At 41.9% G+C, this 22,390-nt stretch overlaps 2 protein-coding genes across 10 annotated transcripts in view; one reads left to right on the top strand and one right to left on the bottom strand.

The window, feature by feature from the left end:
* Positions 1 to 58: 58 nt before the first annotated feature.
* The window catches only part of LOC123972704 (collagen alpha-2(IV) chain-like), a 23,892-nt gene continuing 1,560 nt past the window's right edge, over positions 59 to 22,390 (bottom strand). Inside the window, exons 1-46 of one of the 6 annotated variants that reach the window (XM_046052306.1) lie at positions 20,943 to 20,998; positions 19,699 to 19,770; positions 19,160 to 19,294; positions 18,906 to 18,950; positions 18,058 to 18,174; positions 17,571 to 17,636; positions 17,390 to 17,425; positions 17,156 to 17,218; positions 16,977 to 17,012; positions 16,823 to 16,864; positions 16,609 to 16,692; positions 16,334 to 16,378; positions 16,185 to 16,256; positions 16,051 to 16,095; positions 15,265 to 15,318; positions 14,793 to 14,856; positions 14,334 to 14,438; positions 13,625 to 13,786; positions 13,437 to 13,445; positions 13,241 to 13,330; positions 12,125 to 12,276; positions 11,930 to 11,999; positions 11,590 to 11,696; positions 11,335 to 11,518; positions 11,155 to 11,226; positions 10,263 to 10,370; positions 9,847 to 10,065; positions 9,552 to 9,716; positions 9,250 to 9,417; positions 8,740 to 8,883; positions 7,733 to 7,843; positions 7,398 to 7,576; positions 7,042 to 7,105; positions 6,712 to 6,786; positions 5,748 to 5,855; positions 5,364 to 5,471; positions 5,103 to 5,174; positions 4,680 to 4,808; positions 2,977 to 3,084; positions 2,720 to 2,872; positions 2,527 to 2,634; positions 2,162 to 2,299; positions 1,631 to 1,747; positions 1,214 to 1,402; positions 798 to 1,081; positions 59 to 716 (exon numbers count right to left, since the gene is read on the bottom strand). In XM_046052306.1, the coding sequence (XP_045908262.1) occupies positions 456 to 716; positions 798 to 1,081; positions 1,214 to 1,402; positions 1,631 to 1,747; positions 2,162 to 2,299; positions 2,527 to 2,634; positions 2,720 to 2,872; positions 2,977 to 3,084; positions 4,680 to 4,808; positions 5,103 to 5,174; positions 5,364 to 5,471; positions 5,748 to 5,855; positions 6,712 to 6,786; positions 7,042 to 7,105; positions 7,398 to 7,576; positions 7,733 to 7,843; positions 8,740 to 8,883; positions 9,250 to 9,417; positions 9,552 to 9,716; positions 9,847 to 10,065; positions 10,263 to 10,370; positions 11,155 to 11,226; positions 11,335 to 11,518; positions 11,590 to 11,696; positions 11,930 to 11,999; positions 12,125 to 12,276; positions 13,241 to 13,330; positions 13,437 to 13,445; positions 13,625 to 13,786; positions 14,334 to 14,438; positions 14,793 to 14,856; positions 15,265 to 15,318; positions 16,051 to 16,095; positions 16,185 to 16,256; positions 16,334 to 16,378; positions 16,609 to 16,692; positions 16,823 to 16,864; positions 16,977 to 17,012; positions 17,156 to 17,218; positions 17,390 to 17,425; positions 17,571 to 17,636; positions 18,058 to 18,174; positions 18,906 to 18,950; positions 19,160 to 19,252 (4,821 nt within the window). In that variant the 5' untranslated portion in view covers positions 19,253 to 19,294; positions 19,699 to 19,770; positions 20,943 to 20,998 and the 3' untranslated portion in view covers positions 59 to 455. Of the gene's footprint in view, positions 717 to 797; positions 1,082 to 1,213; positions 1,403 to 1,630; positions 1,748 to 2,161; positions 2,300 to 2,526; positions 2,635 to 2,719; positions 2,873 to 2,976; positions 3,085 to 4,679; positions 4,809 to 5,102; positions 5,175 to 5,363; positions 5,472 to 5,747; positions 5,856 to 6,711; positions 6,787 to 7,041; positions 7,106 to 7,397; positions 7,577 to 7,732; positions 7,844 to 8,739; positions 8,884 to 9,249; positions 9,418 to 9,551; positions 9,717 to 9,846; positions 10,066 to 10,262; positions 10,371 to 11,154; positions 11,227 to 11,334; positions 11,519 to 11,589; positions 11,697 to 11,929; positions 12,000 to 12,124; positions 12,277 to 13,240; positions 13,331 to 13,436; positions 13,446 to 13,624; positions 13,787 to 14,333; positions 14,439 to 14,792; positions 14,857 to 15,264; positions 15,319 to 16,050; positions 16,096 to 16,184; positions 16,257 to 16,333; positions 16,379 to 16,608; positions 16,693 to 16,822; positions 16,865 to 16,976; positions 17,013 to 17,155; positions 17,219 to 17,389; positions 17,426 to 17,570; positions 17,637 to 18,057; positions 18,175 to 18,905; positions 18,951 to 19,159; positions 19,295 to 19,698; positions 19,771 to 20,445; positions 20,697 to 20,737; positions 20,867 to 20,942; positions 20,999 to 22,390 lie in introns of those variants that run through there. The other 5 variants (XM_046052304.1, XM_046052303.1, XM_046052305.1 and 2 more) reach the window with 5 other exon arrangements.
* Positions 20,340 to 22,390, top strand: part of LOC123972702 (collagen alpha-1(IV) chain-like) — a 27,712-nt gene continuing 25,661 nt past the window's right edge. For 3 of the 4 annotated variants that reach the window (XM_046052299.1, XM_046052298.1, XM_046052296.1), the window contains exon 1: positions 20,505 to 20,750. The gene's annotated coding sequence lies outside the window, so the exon portion shown is untranslated. Of the gene's footprint in view, positions 20,361 to 20,504; positions 20,751 to 22,390 lie in introns of those variants that run through there. The other variant, XM_046052295.1, reaches the window with a different exon arrangement.

Genomic DNA, 22,390 nt, shown 5'->3' with positions numbered 1-22,390 from the left:
TTGGGATTTTTGCATCTAGGTGGTCGTTTTTTCAACTCTGAATGACTTGTAGTGTTAAAACTTTTTAAAGCATTTTAATTGAGGAGCACCACTTAAGAAGAAATGTCTTCTGAGTGTTTCTAAAGGATGATTTAGATAGGATTTGAAAAGTAGTCTGAAAAGGTGGGTTATCACATAATGTTACGGTACAGCAGCTAGGTGATCGATTATCAAACATCATTATCATTATTCATGATTAGAAATAGCACCTCATTGAAAGTAATGACAGAAACCACACAGTGACTGCAACATGGTTTAAAACAGTTGCTCAGATGAAGCTAACAGTGTATATATTGCAAAGCCACATTTTGTTTTTCCCCATCTGTACCCTTGCGTGGTAATTAGAATTAGAGTTTGAAAATGGAATAGCTTAAATGGACTAAAAGTCATTAAAGTTCAAATTGACAAGAGGTCTTTCATTGTTCTCTGAGGCAGACATGACACTGACTGGCCTTGCGTCGCTGTTGGTCGGCTGCCTTGATGGTGCCAGGACTCGGGGTGATAAACTGCTCTGTCTGACTAACAGTAGTCAGCCAAAAACTGTAGAGATTGGCAAAGTAGTGACAGGAACCGCGGGGACCCTGGCACTCTATGATGGGGTGAGTCCGGAAGTCCTTAAGGCAGCTACCAGAAGAACTCAGAGACTGGCCACCACCCTCATCACCAGCCCCTGTGTGCTGAAGAGAAAAGAGCAGCATTTGGTAAGTTGATAGCATTTTGCTTTCATACACACCAACCTAGCTTTGTATCACACTCACCAGGAGGAAAGAGTACCCCGTCCACAGACTCCTCCAGCCAGGTGGGCATGCAGGGACCGTGTGATCCTGGCTGTGAAAAGCTACTGCGGGCAAAACGGTCTCACACACCACACAGCGGCTGATGTGGGAGCTAATCTCCTGGCCAAAGAGTGGCATCATGGGTATGGGAGCGGTGGTGGAGAGCCAATAGGATTTGTCGTTGCGACTAGAGAAGTGACAGGCAGCTTTGTTGCAGTAGGAGAAAGGCATGGTGGAAAAAACATTGAGGCAGGAGCCAGCTTGGCCTACAGGAGAGGAGGTAAAAGAGTAGAGAGAAAGTAAAAGAGAAACAGGAAGAGGTTTTTTTTTGGCAACCCTATACACACACGGACTTATTTTAAGATACCAACAAAGTATAATTTTATGCAGACGCTTACCCAGATCTTGAGTGTGAGACTTCTCTTGTCCCTCCAAGTAGACCAGACTGTAGCCCACCCAAAGCTGACTGCTGCCTTCAGGACACCGTGGTACCTGAACTGCCTGGCTATGGATAACCAAAAGGAAGCTTGACCTCAACGCCGCCCTGTGGCCTTGCTCACCTGGATCCCCTGGTGGACCTGGGATACCTGGTGGATCGAGGGGTTGAACAAGTAGCATTTTGGGTGACAGGGAGGGAAGATAAGAGTTAGTAGAGATGAAATTAGCTATCAATTGGAGGCTGTCAATCACTTCATCTGTAGCCTTGAGTGAATGGCCAAAACGTTATCCAGACCTTTCTACATAAACTCAGTGTCTCGTTTAAGGAGACTGTAACGCTTCTGGCAGGGATTAAGATTGTGAATCTAATTATTCACCCTGAGGTCCAGTGAATCCTCGCTGACCCACATCTCCTGGATCTCCTAAAGGACCATCAAGACCATGAGGACCTGGTACACCAGGGAGGCCCACAGACCCTATAGGACCTTTCTCTCCTGGAACACAAAGATACAAACAAACAAGGACAAATACACTGCTCAAAAAATTAAGGGAACACTTATATCACACATCAGATCTAGAAAAATGCAAAACTAGAGAACAGTCAGTCAGGAAGGATAGAGGAGAGAGCAATTGTCTGTGACTACCACCTGCATAACCATTCCCTTTTTAGGGGTTGCCTTGCTGTTACCTCTCCAGGGCACCTGTTCACTTTCATTTGCACAAAAACAAGTGACACTGATTCACAATTGCTTATGCTTCCTAACTAGACAGATTGATCTCCCTGAAATTGAATTGACACGATGTTTATACTGAGATGATTAAGTGTTCCCTTATTTTTTCATGCTGAACATAAAAAATTAATTAATTCAGGCACAGATATAGACAAAGAATATATTACACATGCTTGCCTTTATGTCCTGGAAAACCAGGAGGACCCACATCACCAGGGAATCCAACAGATCCTGGGTAACCTTGTGGTCCTGGAAGTCCACGGGGAGCCAACACTAGGTGTCCACTGATGGAATCACCAGGAGCACCTTTGACACCTTAAAAAATAAATAAATACATTGATGTACTGTAGTAATACCACAACATTTCAGCAGTGTGAAAGTGAAACAAAAAACGGTGAGGTTTTCGGCTTTAGTCACCAGAGACCTGCCTCCCTCTCCCCACGTCACTTTCTACTATGAACAGTCCAGTAAAGCCAAAATGCAAAAAAGATTCTAATAAAATAAGAATACCGGGCATATCTCTTAGCTACGGTGTCACTCACCTGCATCTCCCGCTGAGCCTGTTACTCCCTTGCGGCCCCAAGGCCCAGGGACACCTTTCCGACCTTTGGGTCCTAGAGGACCCCCGGGACCAGCAGGACCTCTCTCACCTGTCAGTGCAGCAACATTTAGAGTAAGTTCAAAATGGATGAGAACTGTAAATACTAATGGCAGCAGCCTTGCACTCTAATGTACCTTTTGGTCCTGTAAAGCCTGGGTAATTCTGAGATCCAGGAGGCCCAGGGAGGCCCTTAACCCCCTTATGACCTGGTAACCCAGGAAGTCCAACTGGGCCTGGGTCTCCTTTGAAAATGTTGCTGACTGGAAGGCCTGGTTCCCCAACAGGACCTGAAAAACCCAACACAAAATGAAAGTTGTGGACTGATGGAAATGTTCATGGAGTTGAACATAAACAAACAGATTAACATACATAAGAAAATGTACACACGCACCTGGAGGTCCTGGAGGTCCTTCATATCCTACATCTCCATAGGGTCCTGGTAAAGGCACAGAGCATTCTTTGCCAGGGTAACCAGGTTCGCCTGGGAGGCCTGGAAGACCTGAGGAAAGAAATACAGAAAGTTGTATACCTTTTTTCAGACTACATACTGTAATGAATGGAACAGTGTTGTTGAAAAACAGCAAGTGACTGTAACAGACTATCGCATGGTAAGAAATCACTATATCACTGTGGATGTACACTGGGGGTGCTGTGATAACAGAAAATGAGCTAAATTGTATGTTTTCTGAATTGAACACCTGTGTAAGACAAACTGTATTCACTCACTCACTCATCGTCAAATGCTGATCCTGTGTACAGAGTCGTGGGGAGGCCAATCCCAGCGGGCAAAAGGCGGGGAACACCCTGGACAGGTCGCCAATCCATCACAGGGCCACACATATACAAACAACCACTCACAGTCACACCTAAGGGCAATTTAGAGCCGCCAATTAACCTAGCCTGCATGTCTTGGGATGGTGGGAGGAAGCCGGAGCCCCCGTAGAGAACACACGCAGACAAAGGAAGAACACAAACTGTATTTCTGCCTGAAAATCTGCATCAACTAGCTGGCCCCCATCTTCACACAGATCTTCAACAGTTCATTACATCCTGCAACACCTCGGCTCTCCAGGGATATATGCAAGGATCCTGTTTGTGGACTTCAGCTCGGCGTTCAACACCATCATCGTCAGCACCAAACTCACCCATCTCACTGTGCCAGCCTCCACCTGTCAGAGTATTAGCACTGGCGCCCCCCAGGGGTGTGTGCTCTCCCCCCTCCTCTTGTCCCTCTACACCAACGACTGCACCTCAGGAGACCCATCTGCCAAACTCCTGAAGTTCGCTGACGACACAACGGTCATCGGCCTCATCCGGGACGGTGACGAGTCGGCCTACAGACGGGAGGTTGATCAGCTGGCTCTCTGGTGCGGTCAGAACAACCTCGAGCTTAACATGCTCAAAACTGTGGAGATGATCGATGATCGTGGACTTCAGGAGGAGCCCCCCCACCCTGCCCCCCATCATCATACTCAACAGCCCTGCTGTGGAATCCTTCAGGTTTCTGGGATCCACTATATCCCAGGACCTAAAGTGGGAACCCAACAATGACTCCATCATTAAGAAGGCCCAGCAGAGGTTGTACTTCCTTCACCAGCTCAGGAAGCTCAACCTGCCACCAAAAAGGACAGGAGCAGACTACAATGGACAGTCAGGACTGCAGAAAAAATAATTGGTGCCAACCTGCCCTCTATTCAGGACTTACATTTCCAGAGTTAGGAAACGAGCAGGAAACATCACTGCAGATCCATCTCACCCTGGACATCAAATCCACCTCAGACATGTACATAATAATGGTAATAATAATAATTAACTCCTGCATCCTTTGCACTCTGCTTATTGCACTATTGTCTCAATCTGTCTACTTTGTTTTTGTTTATATTGTGTATATATATATATGAGTTCTCTATACTTTGGCCTGTCTTTGATTGTATTACTGTATGATTGTGTTATTATATAATTGAATAAGTAAGCACATCGTGAGCATTGTACGATCCAGAGTCAAATTCCTTGTATGTATACACATACTTGGCAATAAAGCTGATTCTGAAATTAAACCAGTAGATGCACCATTGATAATAATAGATGTAATACCTGTGTCGCCAGGTGGGCCCCTCTGTCCTTTATCCCCAGGAAAAGTGGCTCCTGAAGGCCCTCCCTGGCCCTTGAGACCTTTTACTCCTGGAAAACCATCTGGTCCTGGAGGGCCAGGGATACCTATGCCTTGAAGTAATAAATTAGTACATTTAAGTGACAGAGTAAAATATCATCACATATTATGCTCTGATGTGTCTTAAACAAATAAATAAAATTACACTAATTAATTTACAACACTAACTCCTAGACTTCAGCTGAAATTAACCTTTCTGTTTAAGGCAATTAGGCCAGTACAGACATATTTACTATATAAACAAACATCTTATACCAACAGACACACTCTAAAAGACATGAAAATTAATTTGCTTTTGATTACTAAACTATATTGAAAATTATGATAAACTGCGGTACCCCTCTTACCGCTTGCTCCTTCCATTCCTTTTGTCCCTCTAAGCCCATTCAGTCCATCCAGGCCTGGTTCCCCAGGGGGCCCTAACATAAAATCACAATACAACATAATTTTGTTGGGTGTCTTCAGCATTCAAGAGCATTTCCCTTTAGTACATTATCCAGATTTCTTTGCTGCATGTTTTCCTTTTCTCCATGTATCCTCTGAAATTTTATTTACTCACACTTAACAATACCCGTCTAATAATAGGAGAAATAACATTATGTTAATACCTGGAGGCCCATATGGGCCAGGTGGGCCTGGTGGTCCCAGACCTCCATGATGACCTGGAAGACCTGGAAGACCTGGACGACCTGATGTGCCACGAGGCCCAGGGAAACCTGTAGACAGACACATAAAAGAGTTCAAACCAACATTTATAAGCACAATATTCAAATTACTTGATTTATTTATTGATATTACTGGAGAACAAATGGTCCTGGTTACTGGCACAATGTAGCTTACACTTTACTTTTTTTCTCTCTGATAAACAATTGTGTGACATCTCAGGATAGGGTGCATGATCTGATTCTTTTCCTGAATCTGACCATAAGTTAGCATACCAACATTCAAAAGGTGAAGATCAGCAAGGTTCATTTTTTTTCACTGGAAATCACCTGGTTCTCCTCGTCTTCCTGGTTCCCCAGGAATGCCCGGTTGTCCAGGCTGTCCTGACCTTCCCTGGGGTCCTGGGTCACCTGGATCTCCTGGACTCCCTCTGGGTGCTTGAGGAATAATTTTGTGGATATAAATCTAGTAATATATCCACTTACTGTATATAGTCTAGGACACTGATAAACGTCTTTCAAGACAAGTTTAACTAAGAGACGTTTTAAGGAGGAGGTATTATGGTCATTTTCAGGTTCAGGTTTATTTAGGGGTTGTACCAGAACAGGTTTACATGGTTTAATTTTCAAAAAACACCATACTTTTCTCATACTGCACATTGCTGCAGCTCCTCTTTTCACCCTATGTGTTGTACGCTCCGCTCTTGAGCTACAGAGTGATGCATCTTACTTGTACAAAATCTTTGTTGGGACTTGCACATGCGCAGTTCCAAGGTAAGAACTACTAGCCAATCAGAAGCAGAGAAGGGCGGGTCGTAAGAAACAAGGTAGTGTGATCCAAAATCAAAGCCACTTCAGACTGCGACCGTAACCTAGCAGATGGTATAAGTTACTCAAGTTCACAGCCACACAACATCATTGTTCCACTACAAAAATCACCATATTTCTGCTCAATTTTACATAAAAATTGGCCAAACAATTTGAATGTTTGCTTTAAAAAAAATTCTGTTGGTGGCCTCTGTCTGGCCACGCAATGATGCAGTGAATAGTGAGGATTCTCTCTGACCAATCAGCAGTCTGTCACATTTTCATATTACATTTTAGTATCCCTCAGCTCCCTTGTAACCTGGATGGAGGTGAGGTGATTGACTTTTTCACTTTGCAAACCTGTTACATGCACAAAAAAGATATATAACTCAATAAAGGAGAGTGGAAAAGCCAAAAAGCATAATACCACCTCTATAAGTATTTTCTATGCAGCTCCTCTGTTCAGTGTGGTATTTTCTTAACTCACCACTTGGTCCATCCTCCCCTGGCAATCCTTTAGGTCCAGGTAGACCAGGTTGTCCATAAGACTGTCCTGGCTCACCTGGAACAGATATGGGCAGGTTCCATCAGGTTCAGTCTAATTGAATGACAGGTGTGAAATCCTGTGATATTGGGATTTATTATTTTACATAATTAACTGCATTTGCATCATATTGTTTTGATAAACCTCACAACATTATATATGATCCAATCTGCTATGGATTCACATCCTGTTGTATAGGATTTGTATCAATGACATGAAAGTTGGGACCTCAAAATCAGCTAAACCACATTATCTCTCTCTCTTTTGACTCACCCTTGGGCCCAGGAAATCCCGGCAACCCTGGGATACCCGAATGTCCCCTAGGCCCTGGATCTCCCTTTAACAGACATCAACACATTCAAACTATTTGACATCACTTCTGAGACTGACATATAATAAATGATGTACAGTAAAGCCACTAATAAATGTATTCAAGGGTAGATGATAACATAAGCAATATATTACTAGCTGTGCCATGCGGTAGTCCTCACTAAAGATGACAGACATGTCCTGGCACAAAGTGGCTGTGCATTACAGTGGAATGATATGCTGCTGGTGCACTATGGGACTGAAGTTGCAGCTATTTCAGTGTATGTGCTTGTCTACTGGACAAATTTAAAAATTAGTACCGGATCTCCACGCTGTCCAAGATATCCTCTTGGACCAGGGAAACCTTTGATTCCAGGGTATCCAGGAGGTCCTGGTATTGCTGACCTGCCTGGAGCACCGGTGCTGCCTTTAAACCCAGGCGGACCAGGCCATCCATCAGCCCCTGAATCACCTGGCACTCCCCTTGAGCCCTTTAAGCCTGTAGATGACCAAACAAAACAAAAATGATGTAGTCCTATAATGTTTATCACAATCTATAGTATGTAGTGAAGTGACTGGGAATTAAAAAAACAAATATTAAAAAACAAATATCTTGTTTAAAAAAGATGCACAAGTTAAGTGAGAGTTCCATTGCCTGCAGGTCCTTGTAGTCCTGGTTGCCCCATCCTTCCTGTAAGTCCTTCTGGGCCTTTTGTTATATTCACGTAATGAAGTGGTCCTGGTAATCCTGGTGGACCACGTGAACCTGGATTGACCACAGAGTTGAGATGAAATGCATGCCAGTCTGATTCATAAAGTAAACTGAAAGTACAATGCAATAACCTAAATAAAAGAGAAAACATACTGGCTAATCTCTCTGTCTTCCTATTTCATCCTTATCCAGTGTTACACAGACTCCTTCTGGGTGATTTATGATTTAAGGCATTAATATTTAATGAATAGAATGTTACAACAAATCCTCCTAAAATGTCCATACAAAAGGTACTGTATGTCTTTTGCTATGCTTGTCAGGTCAATCTGGAGTTTTTTAGAAAATATTGGGACCCAGAGGGTAATAAATAAAACCTTTGAAATTAAAATATATACTGTATATCCAAGAAGGCAGCCAGTAAGATGTAGAACTTGAAAGTAGTTTTTTCTGGCGAAGATCACTGCTGCTACCAATCCAGTTTGGGTTCGCGCTAGCTTTACGTCACGGGAATCAGTATACCATTTACATGATGTGGCTCGATAATTGAACTCAACTTAAGTGTTCTTGCCTGCAAGATGGTTTGTCTAGTTTTTATTCTACTGTCGGTAGGTGGTAATAGGTGGTAAATGTATTTGCAAATCTGATGTTTGTTAAGTAGAAGCACAGGGAATGCTGATGAGTGTTGATTGTTAATTGCATTTGTAGCTAGTTCACTTTTGGTCACAAATGTGGTAAAATAATTGAATAATAAAGCTATAAACAGTAGTTGCATAGGCTTTTAGCTACATGATGTTATGGGCTTATGATGGCTTAAAACTGTTGTTTAAAAAGGATGTACAATGATAATGTACAATAAAGCCAAGAGTTCTGACAGCCTAAAACACTAGGCCACTGTGCCTGGCAAGACTGAGTATAGCTATCAGATACATGGTATGTATACAGAGACTTACCTTTATTACCAGAGAGTCCTGGGTCTCCTGTGTCACCTGGGCGACCATTAAACCCCCTCTCTCCCTGTTTACCTCTGGGTCCCGGAGGGCCAGGATGACCTGGTAAACCTTGGACCCCAAGCCTGCCAGGGTATCCTCTTTCACCTAGATGAATTTAAAAGAAAGTCACATTTCTATCAAGACAGACTAGTTCACAATTAATGCAATTTACATGAACCCTGTAATTGGTCAGTGACATAACCCCCGCATCTTGGAGTCTAAAGCTGGAGGTGGTGGGATCTAGAGGCAGTGTGTTCAGACGAACAAGTGAAGCTGATTGAGACAATAAAAGTATGCTGACTGCCAACCAGCTGCTGTGTGTGAATGAAATTGGGGATTAAGTCATATGATTAACTGACTAGATGGTGTTGCACCTTTCACATTCTATACTGAAAAGATTTTACATGATCTTAAATGGGAATAAAAACACCTTTCATAAACATTTCTCATCAAAACAGGCCAGTTGGTCACCTTTCTGTCCTTGCCAGCCATCTATTCCAGGATCTCCTGAGGGACCACTGGTGCCTCTTGGTCCAGCTGGGCCTGGCAAACCGGGAGGGCCAGGGAAACCTTGTGGACCCAACTGTCCATGACCTGGTAGACCTATATCTCCCTTAAAACCCTTTTGACCAATGTTGCCTATGCAATATTATAAAATGAAATGAGAAAATATGTTCATGGAGGGTTGGATGGTGGCTTCACAATAAAATATTCACGAATATACTGGATATCCATCTTCTTTTTTTTTTTTTTTACAGCTGCTGTGTGCTCACCTGGTACTCCCCTCAGTCCAGGGTTTCCTGGAAGTCCTGGAGGGCCTGTAGGTCCATACAGGTCACACACAGTGCAGGGTGGGCCTGGGGAACCAGTGGCTCCAGGGTCACCATTGACTCCTGGCTCTCCTTTAAAACCCGGTGGTCCAGGCTGGCCCTGTATTCCTGTAATTCCAAGGCACCGGTGGTCAACTAATTCCAATGTACAGTAAAGAATAGGAAGTTCACTATAAATTGAAGAAATCTGGTTGTTGAGTGTTTTGTTTGTGTTCAACTAAATATAAATGAAACTTACCTGGAGACCCTGGGTATCCAGGAATGCCACGGGGTCCGTTAGTCCCCACAGCCCCAGGGCGGCCAGGTGGGCCAGTAGCACCTGGCCTGGCAGAGAAGACATCTCCTGGGGTACCCTTCCAGCCTGGGGGTCCTGGTAACCCAGGAGCGCCTACAGGGCCATCCAGGCTAATTCCCCTGGGACCAGGGTCACCTGGATCCCCATTTAAACCTCGAGGTCCTTTTACAAACAAGAGAGACCTATAAGCACACAAACAACCCTCCCAACTGTATAATTTATTATTTCCTGACTGACCATTGTCCTGCAGTGTGGATGCTTGATGATACACAAGCTTGAATCTGGGCCCTCCAATTCAGAAAGATCTTATGCATGATTTGCATAATTTTAGTTTAATAACATTTGAGTTTAGACATTACCTGGCAGGCTGATCCCTCCAATTTCAACGTCATCTCCTTTCATGCCTTTCTGGCCTGGGTATCCTGGAGCTCCTGGGAGACCCTGTCTTCCTGGCTCACCTGGAATCCCTAAAAGGGGCCAAAGAAAAATTTAAGTCGACTTGCAACATGGACTGACAGTCTTTCAAGAGTCTTAAAACCATGTTTTTCTCTTGACACTTGGCTTAATATGTCCAACCAATTCTATGATCAAATTTTGAGCTAATAATTTCCAAATACATCACTTGTAATATTAACTGTATGGCCCACTCTATCTAACTCTGAAAACGATAGAAGACAGTAGATAGCAGTGAGATGTAACTATTCGCCGAAAAGTCAGATAGAGATTGGACTTAGACTGTCCACCAATGTAGCAATCACCGTTGACTAAAAGATGTAATTTTTTTACAGTGCCCAGACGCAGTGATGTCAAGATATCATCACACTGCCTACCTCTACCTACTGCTGCAGCTCGCAGCCGTATGGTGTCCACACAGACCCAGTTACTGCCAGCCCTATCTTTCTACGTTGAGTTTGCCTTGGATGAATACAATACAATAAAGCATTCTTAACAAATTAAGGGATTACGTCCATAGAAACGCTAGAGGGCGTTTAATTTGAAATGGATGCAGGAGGTGTTGAGTGAAATATTTATATATTTTTTTCATGTCTGTGACAAACACTACAGATATAGTCATTGAAACTGGTGTGAAAGGTATAATGTTAATGTAATGTTTGTCCATATGACTATCAACAGATCATTTTCACTGTCTACTTTTGCTGAGAACTGTGCGTCACACAGAGAAAATAGTTGAGATTCTGTGACACACACGCGCTGCTCACACAGGCTATGTGGCCCAAGCATAAGACTTACCTGGCTCACCCGATTCACCCTTAGGACCAGGTGATCCAATTGCATCTTCATGACAGCATACCTCAGTTTCACCTGGTAACACAAATTCAACATTTTTGAGCACATGACATTGATGGCTCAATGTGTGAAGGGGTATATTAACACCAACTGAGAATCTCTGAATTCAACCCAGTCTCTGACCTAGAGGGCCTGGTCGCCCAGGAATTCCAGGGGGGCCAGGATGTCCCTGATCTCCTTTTGGTCCAGGTAGCCCCTTAGGGCCTGGGAAATAAGGACCATGGGGCCCTACAAGCCCTGGAAACCCTTTGGGTCCTGCAGCACCAGGCTCACCTTTGGGACCAGGTAATCCAGCATATCCAGCACCCTGCAAAAACATTACCTGATATTATAACTCCAGTTTAAATAACCTGGTATGATTGAAATGTATAAACTCACAGGTGGTCCTGGGTCTCCAGCAGGGCCAGGGGGGCCATCACGTCCTGGCCTGCCTGTTACCCCAGGAGGACCAGAATGTCCAGGTACTCCTTGGTTACCCTTGGCACCTTTCAAAAACAAAAACAAACTGTAGACGTTAGACTATCAAGTTAAAAAAACCTTGATATTGTGATGTAGAAAACAGAGAACTTGGTTTTCTTATTTGGCAAAAAGCACAAAGCTAACAACAAACAAATCCAACTTACTTTTAAACTTTTTTATTTCTATCTACTGTTGTACTTAACTGACTGTAGTGTTGAACATTAACAAAAAATCAATAAAATATTTGTTTGGTGCTCACCTTTAACATCTGTCACATAGTCACCTTTTTGACCCTTCTGTCCATTTAAACCAGGACTTCCTTGAAGGCCCTACAAGAAAACACAAAGCCAAATACAAAACTGTGTTTCTGTGGCTATCACAAAAAACAGCCTTTTAAACATGTTTAAGAAAATTGTATGCATATATTATTATATTTCAGTCCTGCTATCCTTACTTGTGGTCCTCTTGGGCCCTCATCTCCTTTCAGTCCTGGGTCTCCCTTAACTCCTTGAGTTCCAGGAAATCCTGGAGGTCCTGTATAACCAGTTGGACCAGGGGGCCCTATGCTTCCCCGATCAGACCGACAATGACATTCCCCAGGACAGCCTGTAAGACACACAGATGGCAAAAACTTATGACTATGATGCAGCAAGTTTGTATACTGTACAACTACTCACCCACCCACACACGCTGATAAAATGATACTATAGTGTCGTGAAATTTGTATATTCCCGGTGGGGGATGGAGCAAATAATTGAGTTACAACAAACCGTTGTCTTTTGAAGAATTTATTAATAAAAAAGAATAAACAGAGAAGACAATTTGGCACCCCAGATGGGATGGACGCATGATCTGGACTCTGATGAAATGCGGAGGCCAACTTAGATAGTGGATTCCTCCCTGTGAGTGAGAAGATGCATTCAACTGAGCCCTGGTCATCGCTCCGGTTCTGGATAAATACTTACACAGTGAGAAATTAGTAGATAATTGAGTTAAAAGATAAAGAGAGTGAGATTGAACAGAGTGAAGGAAGTATCTTGAATCTCGCACCTAAAGATTTGCAGAACCTCTATCCACTTGTAAACATACAAGTGGGTCCAGAGTGAGAGTGAATCTCCAGACGAATGGAGAGGTACATGCGCGAGAGTAGTATGGGCAGTGTAGGCATGATGAGGACATCCAATGCCAATACTGCTCTCGCGCATGTACCACTCCATACTTCCAGCAGAGTTTGGTGCAGCTGGCCACTCCCACAGGACGTGGTGTGCCAAATAGGATTTCAAATGAGCCCATATGTTTCTCCCTCCTGTGCACATGTGAAAAAGTACTAGTGGAAGTGCTTTTCACCCATGAGAGTCCTGTCTCATCGCAACACTTTGCTGGGCCGGACGTTAGTGACTGTCCTAGGACACGAAACCTCTGGTCCAGCTGATTTGTGTTAATATAGCACATCACACATTTGTTCCAGTAATTCCCAGAGGTCAGATTCTGCCAGAGGTCAGTAGGCACATAGAAGAAAACAGTCTCTGCTTGTAAGACCAACTAATGCATACAAACAGTCCCGCATCACCTTTAATTCCTTTGAGTCCTTTGTATCCAGGAGATCCTTTGGGGCCTGGATCTCCAGGGTCCCCTGGGTTTCCAGGCTCACAGTAGTAATCTGTGGATCAACCAGCCATAAATATCAGCCAACAAGTTAAAAAACCTATAAAAAGTTGACAAAAATATTAGTGCACTTTTGTCATTCAAAGTCTTTGAGAACTCACCTCCACATCCTGATTCAATCACACACAGACAAACACCCAGACACAAGCCAGAAGGTAAGTCCACATTCAAATGAGCATGCGCAAAAACATGACAAGTTTACAATTATTCAAACAATGAATATTTGCGAGATTAACTAACACATATAAGAATCTTTTTTGTGTTTAATATGATGGAAAGGATAATATACCTGGAGGACCTGGGAGGCCTGTGACACCTTTAGGTCCGGGGGGTCCTTTAGTTCCCTTTAGTCCTGGAAACGGAACGCTTTCAAAGTAATTGTACCTTCCTGGCTCTCCCTTATAGCCCTTGGGACCGGGGGGCCCTCGTGGACCAGGCAGACCTGGCTCCTCTAGGAAGGAACAAAAAAACGAAAACACAGACCTTTGAGGTTAAAGAGACCCAGATCCTGGGTCAGTGCCTAGTAGTCCTACAACCAGGAATGTAGTTGAGAGTTTGATAGCACCATACTTTAATCTGCAACGGCACCACATCTGTCATGAATGTTTGTCAGGTTGAAGGAAAGTGACTAAGAGAGAAAAGTAGAAATATGTTGCTGGAGACAGGTGAGCATCGAAAGTAACTCCTGGAAGTAATGTGCCAGGGACTCTGAAACTGGTATTTTCACTCCATGGAGCGAATAGCGTTTGTGTTTTCCTTGCTTTAATTCCAATAAAAGTCTGCTTGGGTTCTCATTTGCGTTTGAAACTTTGTGGCAATAATAAACTGCTGATGAGAACTATGATTGCCAATATAAGTGGTGGGTGGAGGTGGAGGACAGGGCAGAGGAATAGATTAAATCCTGACCAGAGTCAACGACATCCTCATTGATATACAGTATATAAAAAGTCAGGAGTAACCTGAAAGTTAGAGACCAGAGACAAAGACTGAACTCTCACCTGGGATTATTAACCCTGGTGGGCCAGGAGGTCCATGCATGCCCATTAACCCAGGATCACCTGGGAGTCCAGCCAATCCAGGATGCCCATGGTCACCTTTAGCACCTGGTACATAGACATGAGTTAGTTGATTACTAACTTAACAGGAGGGTTTAAGAATTTTAGGCATCAATTTACAAGAAAAACTGTTTCAGACATTTTGGTGAAAATATGACATACCAAAAACACTGCAGCTGCAGGAGTGGTTGAGACGTTTCTGTAGTTCATACATTTTAACATATTGATGCTATTTTAAAGTAACTTAAATCACCCCGCTTGAGTGTAATTCTAGTTCCAGGTCAGCACATGCCTAAAATATCTGCCTAGGTAAGTATTTCAAGCATATTTCAAATAAAAACTGTATAGTGGCAACATGTAGCCCAACCAGTGAGGAGAGTGTATTCACTGCAAAGGTCTCACCTCTGGCATCACTTCCATTGTGAAAGTTCACAGGACCGGGGAGACCTGGATCTCCTGGGTAACCCTGTTGGATGTAAAGATGAAATGGAAACCAGAAAGATGGAAACCAGTCAGGAATTTAAAAATGTTACTTATGTATGTATTTTTTCTGAGGATGAGAAGAGTGATCAAAGATTACTGGTCTTGTCCCACAGAACAACCACCAGAGAGCAGCAGAGGAAAGATTGTTTTTCTTCACTTTTTACTAAATTTGAAGAACTTAATTGTAAGGGGAAGACAGGTGTCACAAAGATGCCAGCAATCATTTCTCCTTCTGGAGTATGTAGATTCAAACTTCACGTTTTCCTCCCAGTAGCACTATAAGCTTTCAATATAGTAGCCCACTTTTACAGAAAACTGGCTTGTTAGTAAAAAATTTTTGATTTTGTTCAAATTGTGATGCAGATTCCTTTGATGTTTATGCAAAGTTCACCTTTGGTCCAATTCTTCCAATGAGACCTGGAAGTCCTCTCTCCCCAAGGAAACCCTGAAAATATATATATATATATAAAAAAGTAAAACTTATAAAAAATAAAAACAATTTTTTAAGCAGCTTTGTATTATTACAATGTGGATATCTGCAAATGAACAATGGTTAACATCCCAGCGCTTCCCGGCAGAGAGCTGCCTGTGCCAGGGACAACTGGTGGTGCCTCTGCGGTAAATATGCACCAATGGAAACAGACGTCAAATCACAAACATCGCTGTGTGTTTCACCAAAGCTTTGGACAACATATGGACTGGGGAGTGCTTGAGACATACCTCAGGATCCCAAAAAGATACTGGAAAAGGCAACCAAAGCAAGCAGGGCAGAACAGTAAGTGCAATATTGTCAATGTTTTGTTAAAAACATGGCAACGTCAAAGTGTGAAATATACTGGCAGTGTTACCAGAATTTAGGCTAATGTTAGTAGCTCTGATTGGCTGGATGGAGTTGGGGAAGTTTAGGAGTGGGAGTGGCCTTAGAAGGCAATGGGCCCAGTGCATTCTGGTTTTCTACCTTTTGAGCAAAAGAGAATACCACAGCCCTTTTTAACTCTTTTTTCTGGTCATGCAGTACCAATTTTTTTACCAATATTTTAACTGCATAGACAGCCGTTATATTAAAATATCATCTTTCCAACAGTGAACAATCCCTTTAATCATGTTGTAGGTGGCGGGTGGCAAGTTGTAGTGGATAAGACACAAGCGTCAGTTAAATGAGTAAATGTAGGTATACCTCAAGTCCTGGCAGTCCATCTCTACCAGGAAATCCTGGAAGACCCTAGAGATGGAAATAATGGGTTGAATATTGCACGTGTGTATGCATGTGAATGACTAAAAGCATGATGCAGTCAGATCAAAGTCACCTACCCGAGCACCAGGAAAACCAGGGATTCCTTGTTCTCCTTTAATTTCTTGATTGTAGCAGTCTCCTCTACCACCCTGATAAATAAAATAAATCAAATACCGTTTAATTTCTCTCAGACATACTGTATGCTAACATACAGGATAAAACTCACGCTTATGCCCTTTGGTCCACATGGTCCAGGAAGACCGCGGTCTCCCTGAGAAGCAGAAAAGAGAAAAAAGATGACAGCATGGAGAAGGTCTGATTTGCAACTTTTAAATTAGAATGCACTGCAACACAATGATGCTGTATGGATTGATTTAAATTAATTGGATGGCACAGAAACATTTAATACATGAATCAAGTTGGATTTATCTTTATACAGCTCTATGTAGTAGTTTAAAATCAGCAGCCTTTTATGAACACAAAAGAAAGCTTTGCCTTCACCTTGTAACCTTTGGGTGGAAGGACATCTGGAGGAAATTCTATGACTTCTTCTGGTCCTTGTGGGCCAGGTAGGCCTTGTTCACCCTGGTATATGGAATTAAAGGAGTGAAGATGTTTGCTGGGGTTGTAAATTGAATGCATCAATATTTATGCACACACACAGACACAGCACAAAACCAGTGCATAGCTGTCAAAGGCCAAAATGGTTTCTTACATCGTCACCTTTATCGCCTGCCAGTGATCCTCCAGGGTTGCCCTACACAACAGCCACAAGTTTAGTATGGTTTTGTGTTTGTCTGGATGTGTATGTGTGTATGCACGCAAGGATTTTCTTTTAACAACATGCACTGGCAAAGATTTTGACTCACTGGTAGTCCTCTCACACCTTTAGGTCCTTCCAAGCCCTAAATGGAATCACATTATATATAGATCACAAATATTACTAAGTGGTCTAAAATATTTGGGCACATTATACATGTACAGAAATATATGTCTTAATAATAACCCATACAAAGAATCTATATAAAAAAAGTTCCAACATTTTCACCTCAAGTCCAGGAAAGCCACGAGGGCCAGTGTAGCCCTTAGGCCCAATGTCTCCTTGTCTTCCCTGAGTTTAAAGAAATCACACAATGAATAATAATAAGAATAATAATATAAGAATAAGAATAAGATTAAACATGAAATTGAGTCAATTTAAGAACAAGCATGGAGTGGAAGATTTAACACACTTAATCCCTGCTTCATTTATTAGCATAATATACAACAACAGGAAACATACTGGTAGACCATGTTTCCCATCTCTACCACGGTCCCCCTGTAAGATAAAATGAAACAAAGATGAGAATTGAAGATGAGGATATTTACACATAACTATGAAACTGCTCAAAGACAAATGGGTTTTGACATTGGAGAAGGCCAGTCAGTCTTAATCTGAGCTTCTCTAGACTAGAGGAATTTACAGGAAGTCCTGGAAGGGCAGCACCATACAGAGGTTCTCCTTTAATTCCTTTAGGTCCAGGTGATCCCTGACAAGAAGAGACAGGAAATGTGTTTATATTTATACTGTTTCTATTGTTCCATTCATTAGAGCTCCACACTAATGAATTTCACTACATGCTGCACTGTGTATCATTGTGTATGTGATGAATAAAACTTGATTTGATTTAATAGTTAATGAAATTTAAAGACCAGATACAGTATTTTACATATATATATACACGTATATTGTATAACTGGTGGTAGGAGGTAGGACACTTAGTCCTCTCGTGTACATGTCCAACCACCACACAAACCTTCATAACATTACTTATCTCTGCGATATTTGATTGTCACACTATCCTGCATTGCCACTGAATGCAGGCACTGGCGATAAATCCTGTGCTGCAGAACCCCTAGGTTTCTTCAAAAGGCTACAGAATATAATATCACAACGGGATTTCTACTCACCGGCGGCCCATGGAGACCATCTAAACCAGGAATACCAGGGACTCCTGGTCGACCCCTTGTCCCATTACAGCCATCCACTCCTGGCAATCCAGGCTCTCCACCTGCTCCAGGGTGGCCCTGAACAATATAGTACAGTTATGGTGGTATAATTGCATAGTAGAGGAAGTCAAAATTATGACCTGCCTGATGATTAATGTGAAAAATGTTTATATTGTGGTTAAGATGAGCAACTTTTATTAGGTTTTTATTAAACACAAACACTTGGAGTGAGGAATTGCTTTACACATAGAAGGAAACCAGGACCCATATAGTCTCTAATATTGTAACTGTAAATGTATGGACCGGTCAGTTACAGGGTGTTTTATGTCTTACTTTATTATCAAGGATAGGTTCTATATTCTTTGTGGGAGATTGTGGAAAATTAAGCAAGTATGTCAACTCAACATTGAGCTGTACAAGGTTTGGGAAGTACAATCCCCTCAGAATAGGGCGACACAATTATTCAAAAAATATTATTAATATCGCAATTGCCAAGTGCAATATCCAAAAACGCAGGAGCTGAAATTTTTTTGATGAAGGTAAAATGTGTGAAAAACAGTATTAGAATGAAGTGTTTACAAATTGTCTATATAAAACATGTTTGTTTGGTACAGACTCCAACAGACGTCACATGATTGTGATTGTAATGGGGGGGGGGGTTCAGTGAAAATGACAATTATGATACAAAAATGGTCATTCCCACTAATAGTGAATCATAACACAAAACGTAACATCAGTCAAAATAATTGCAATGTGATTTTTCTTTTTTTTCACCATATCATGCAGCCCTACAACAGTGGTTTACTCACTGATGAGCCATCATTACCAGGAAATCCAGGAGCACCGGTATTGCCCTGAATTAAAAAAAAATAAAGGCACCATGCATTCATTACAGGGTTAGATTGCAATATTCACTTATTTTTTTCTGTATCACGGGCAATACACTATTTTGAAAAAGTTTAATACTGTAGTCTTATTGCGATAATTAGCTGTGCTTTCTGTCTGTTTCTATCTTAGACACAATGCACAAACACACAACATGCACATGAACATGCATACTAACACGGCTTCCTTTGGGCCCCTGTGGCCCATGTGATCCCTCTGCTCCCCTCGTGCCTTTCTCTCCAGGTGGCCCTTCACGTCCCCTTGGGCCCATTGGTCCCCGGGAGCCTTGCTGGCCTGGCTTCCCTGGGGCACCCTACAAAAATAAAATACTGCTCTCGTGAGTGACACGTAGCATAGGATAAAGAACACTTTTTCCCTTAAGGAACATTAAGTTATCTATGCCTTGTATACACCTCTGGACACTATACCTGGATGGTTGAATAACTGTTGCACTGTACAAATGTGTTTTATTGGAAAAAAACTATTAGGTACTATAAGTTGATGTGACAGATACTGTACCTATTAGGTACAATGTCATGTAATAATCTCTGGTTCTTACTTTTCAAATCACATTTTTGTTTCATCCATAATTGAGATGGGGCACAGCTGAATTTCTTTTAACTGAATATTACCCAATATTCTAAATATCATCTTTACTATTGGGAGAGTAATTAAGGATAACTTGCCAATACATAAGAACATGAAAAGAGTTCATACCTGTGCACCTTTGGCAGGAAGACACTGACATACAGAGCAGTCTCTACCTTCACATGGGCCCTCAATCCCCCCCTGAAACAACAAACAGAGACAAACCATATGCCATATGCAGTAAGACTGATCAATACTACATTTGAGAGAGGGGTGGAGACTGGCTAAGGCTGTGTCCAAGAGGACAGAGGACATCAGCAGGCAGGGTGGGGTTTGGGCATACTGGAGTATTTTACAGCTTTGAGAATAAGCCTTGAGAATTAACACATGCCCCTGTGGAAACTGGACAGTCCTGATTAGAAAGCTTTAAACAAATCAGTGTTCTCACACAAACTAATAAGTAATGAGCGCTATGACCTTGAGGAGAAAGTTCACAGCGCTTCATCATGCTCAAAGCATCCACACCTGGAGTACGATTTCTGGAGTCGACACCTCCAGAGGCCGAGTATTACTAATTAAGTACAGTGCAGAGATGTGTGTGATGTTTTCTCAAAGTATACTAAATATTTGGATGAGTTTTTGCTGGTGAAATTGAGTTCTATCGCACATCTGTTGTCCCACTTTTTCTTTTAATCCAAACAAACATTCATGTCTCGCAGCAGAAAATACACAACAGTTGGCTATGTCCAGTCCAGCTTCAACACTCTTTAGGACTTTGGCAAACCCTTGAGGTAACAGTGTTTAATATCACTGCCATATCAGGTCGACGTTATTGACTTTTGAAGTTATAATGTGTAAGAATAATACTAATGTTACCCTCCAGCAGTCAAGTTCATACTCAAGATAGAAGATAATAGCATATCAGGTCATATCCGCTGCTAACTGCTGTGAACTCTTTAGCTCAGGCAGCCCTGTAGCTAACTTAGCGGTCCTATTTTCTGACAAGTTACCAGAACCGGAGCCGGGACCGAACACAGCCCAACAATAAAGGTTAGACAGACCACAGGGGAAATGATTTACAGCAGCCCCGAACAGGACTCTGACTCCAACGAAGGCACGGTGGGTTCAGGCGAGGTGTCAAGCGGGAGAAGAGCAAGAGGGAACTAACCAAGATAGTTTTGGTGAGTTTTATTTTTTGTAGTCTGTTGTTTTACGATCAGTTGATAAGGCAATTACTTCAGCAGAAGAGATAACTTAAACCTGAATTCAGGTGTGCTGTTGTATTTTTCAGTTTAGTCAGGAACATTGGTATTTCTTGGCATTTTGTGTATTTATTTCTTAGACAAAAAGGCTAATAGTAGCTTGCACCGTACACTGTGGTGTCGGCCTGGGCACTACACACTGTATGGTCTGCACACACACGTCCTCAGCCGCCCACCTTCGCGGTAGAGTCTGTTATGATTGGCTGTCACCTGAAGTTATGCCCCTTTCAGCAGAGTCAATCCCTTCTGCACATGCGCATACTTATTCCCGGTCTAGACTGTACTCTGTGATATTATTCAAAGAAGCCCAACATCCAACATGCTCGTTGCGCAGACACATGTGACACTGCACATGAATAAAATAAAAATGAATCATGAAAAAAATCATGATTTACCCACTGTTACATATCCATAGTTGTTTTTCCTAATGACAGACAGGTGGCTTCATGAACAAACAAAAATAATTAATTTTAGCGTTGTGTTTTGATTTTCAGGCATGTTAATGATCATTGACACTGAATATACTGGTAGCCACGCCCCCTACCCCCCTCCTGTTGGTCTCTAACATAAATTTTAGCTTGCTAGCTGAGAATATGTATGTTGACAGCTAATGTATATATCTAAGCATTCAGTTATTTCTAGTATCCAGCTAACAGTGTTCCGCAACTAGATACACACAAAAAAAAACAACATTACCAATATTATCAGCTTTTTTATCATATTATTCAAATAAATATGATTGTTTGTGTGTTTGTTTTAAAGAATTTTAACCCTGATATATAATGAGCAGGACATTTTGCAGTTAAAAAATTAACTCATTGCTCTTTGTGCACAAACTTTGTAATACTGACACTGATTCTAAATTACTTAAATGTGTATTTTTGGCATTTATATATTGCAATTTCTTGTTAATTATCAGCTGACACAGGACATATAAACCAATACTGATATACGCAATAAACCTACTTGGCCAATTTATCAGCCAGGCCAATGTTTCGGTCTAGCTGATGCTTACAGTATTTGTTTACCATAAGAACACCAAGCAGTCCAAGCACTGTGCAGGCAAAAGTTACATGGCGACAAATACTATAAACACGTAGGGAGTTGCATCAAGTACATCAAGGAATTTCTCTGAGAAATATTTTGTAGCAAGTCTGGCTGTGTACACAAATAGGAGCACACTCATGTATAGAACTAGCCAGTCAGCGTGCATTGAGGATTGTTGATGGATTGTTGTTTATGACAGGCCTAAACTACATTCCTGGCTACTGTAGCAGCAACAGTGTTTACAAAAATGAAGTTTTAATTAAACTTTACAAGATAAATTAAAAGTTGAAACTACTGCATGTGCCATTGAAGTGTTGATTTAACTCTATAGTAAATTTTGATCTACAGTTTGTGGTAGTGAACTGCACTGAGGGGTTAAAATAATAGCCTTCTTAGTGCACTGATGTATTGGGTTGGCATTAGCTTGTAGTGTACACTTACTGTAATAAAATGGCAACTCAGGGTATATTTGTAAAGTGGATATAATATTTTTCTCAATATGTACGAAATAT

Source organism: Micropterus dolomieu, linkage group LG06 (genome assembly GCF_021292245.1).
Source record: "Micropterus dolomieu isolate WLL.071019.BEF.003 ecotype Adirondacks linkage group LG06, ASM2129224v1, whole genome shotgun sequence".
In the NCBI taxonomy this organism is placed as follows: Eukaryota; Metazoa; Chordata; class Actinopteri; order Centrarchiformes; family Centrarchidae; genus Micropterus; species Micropterus dolomieu.
Note: the sequence above shows the minus strand (reverse complement) of the source record. Positions and strands in the feature narration are given on the sequence as shown.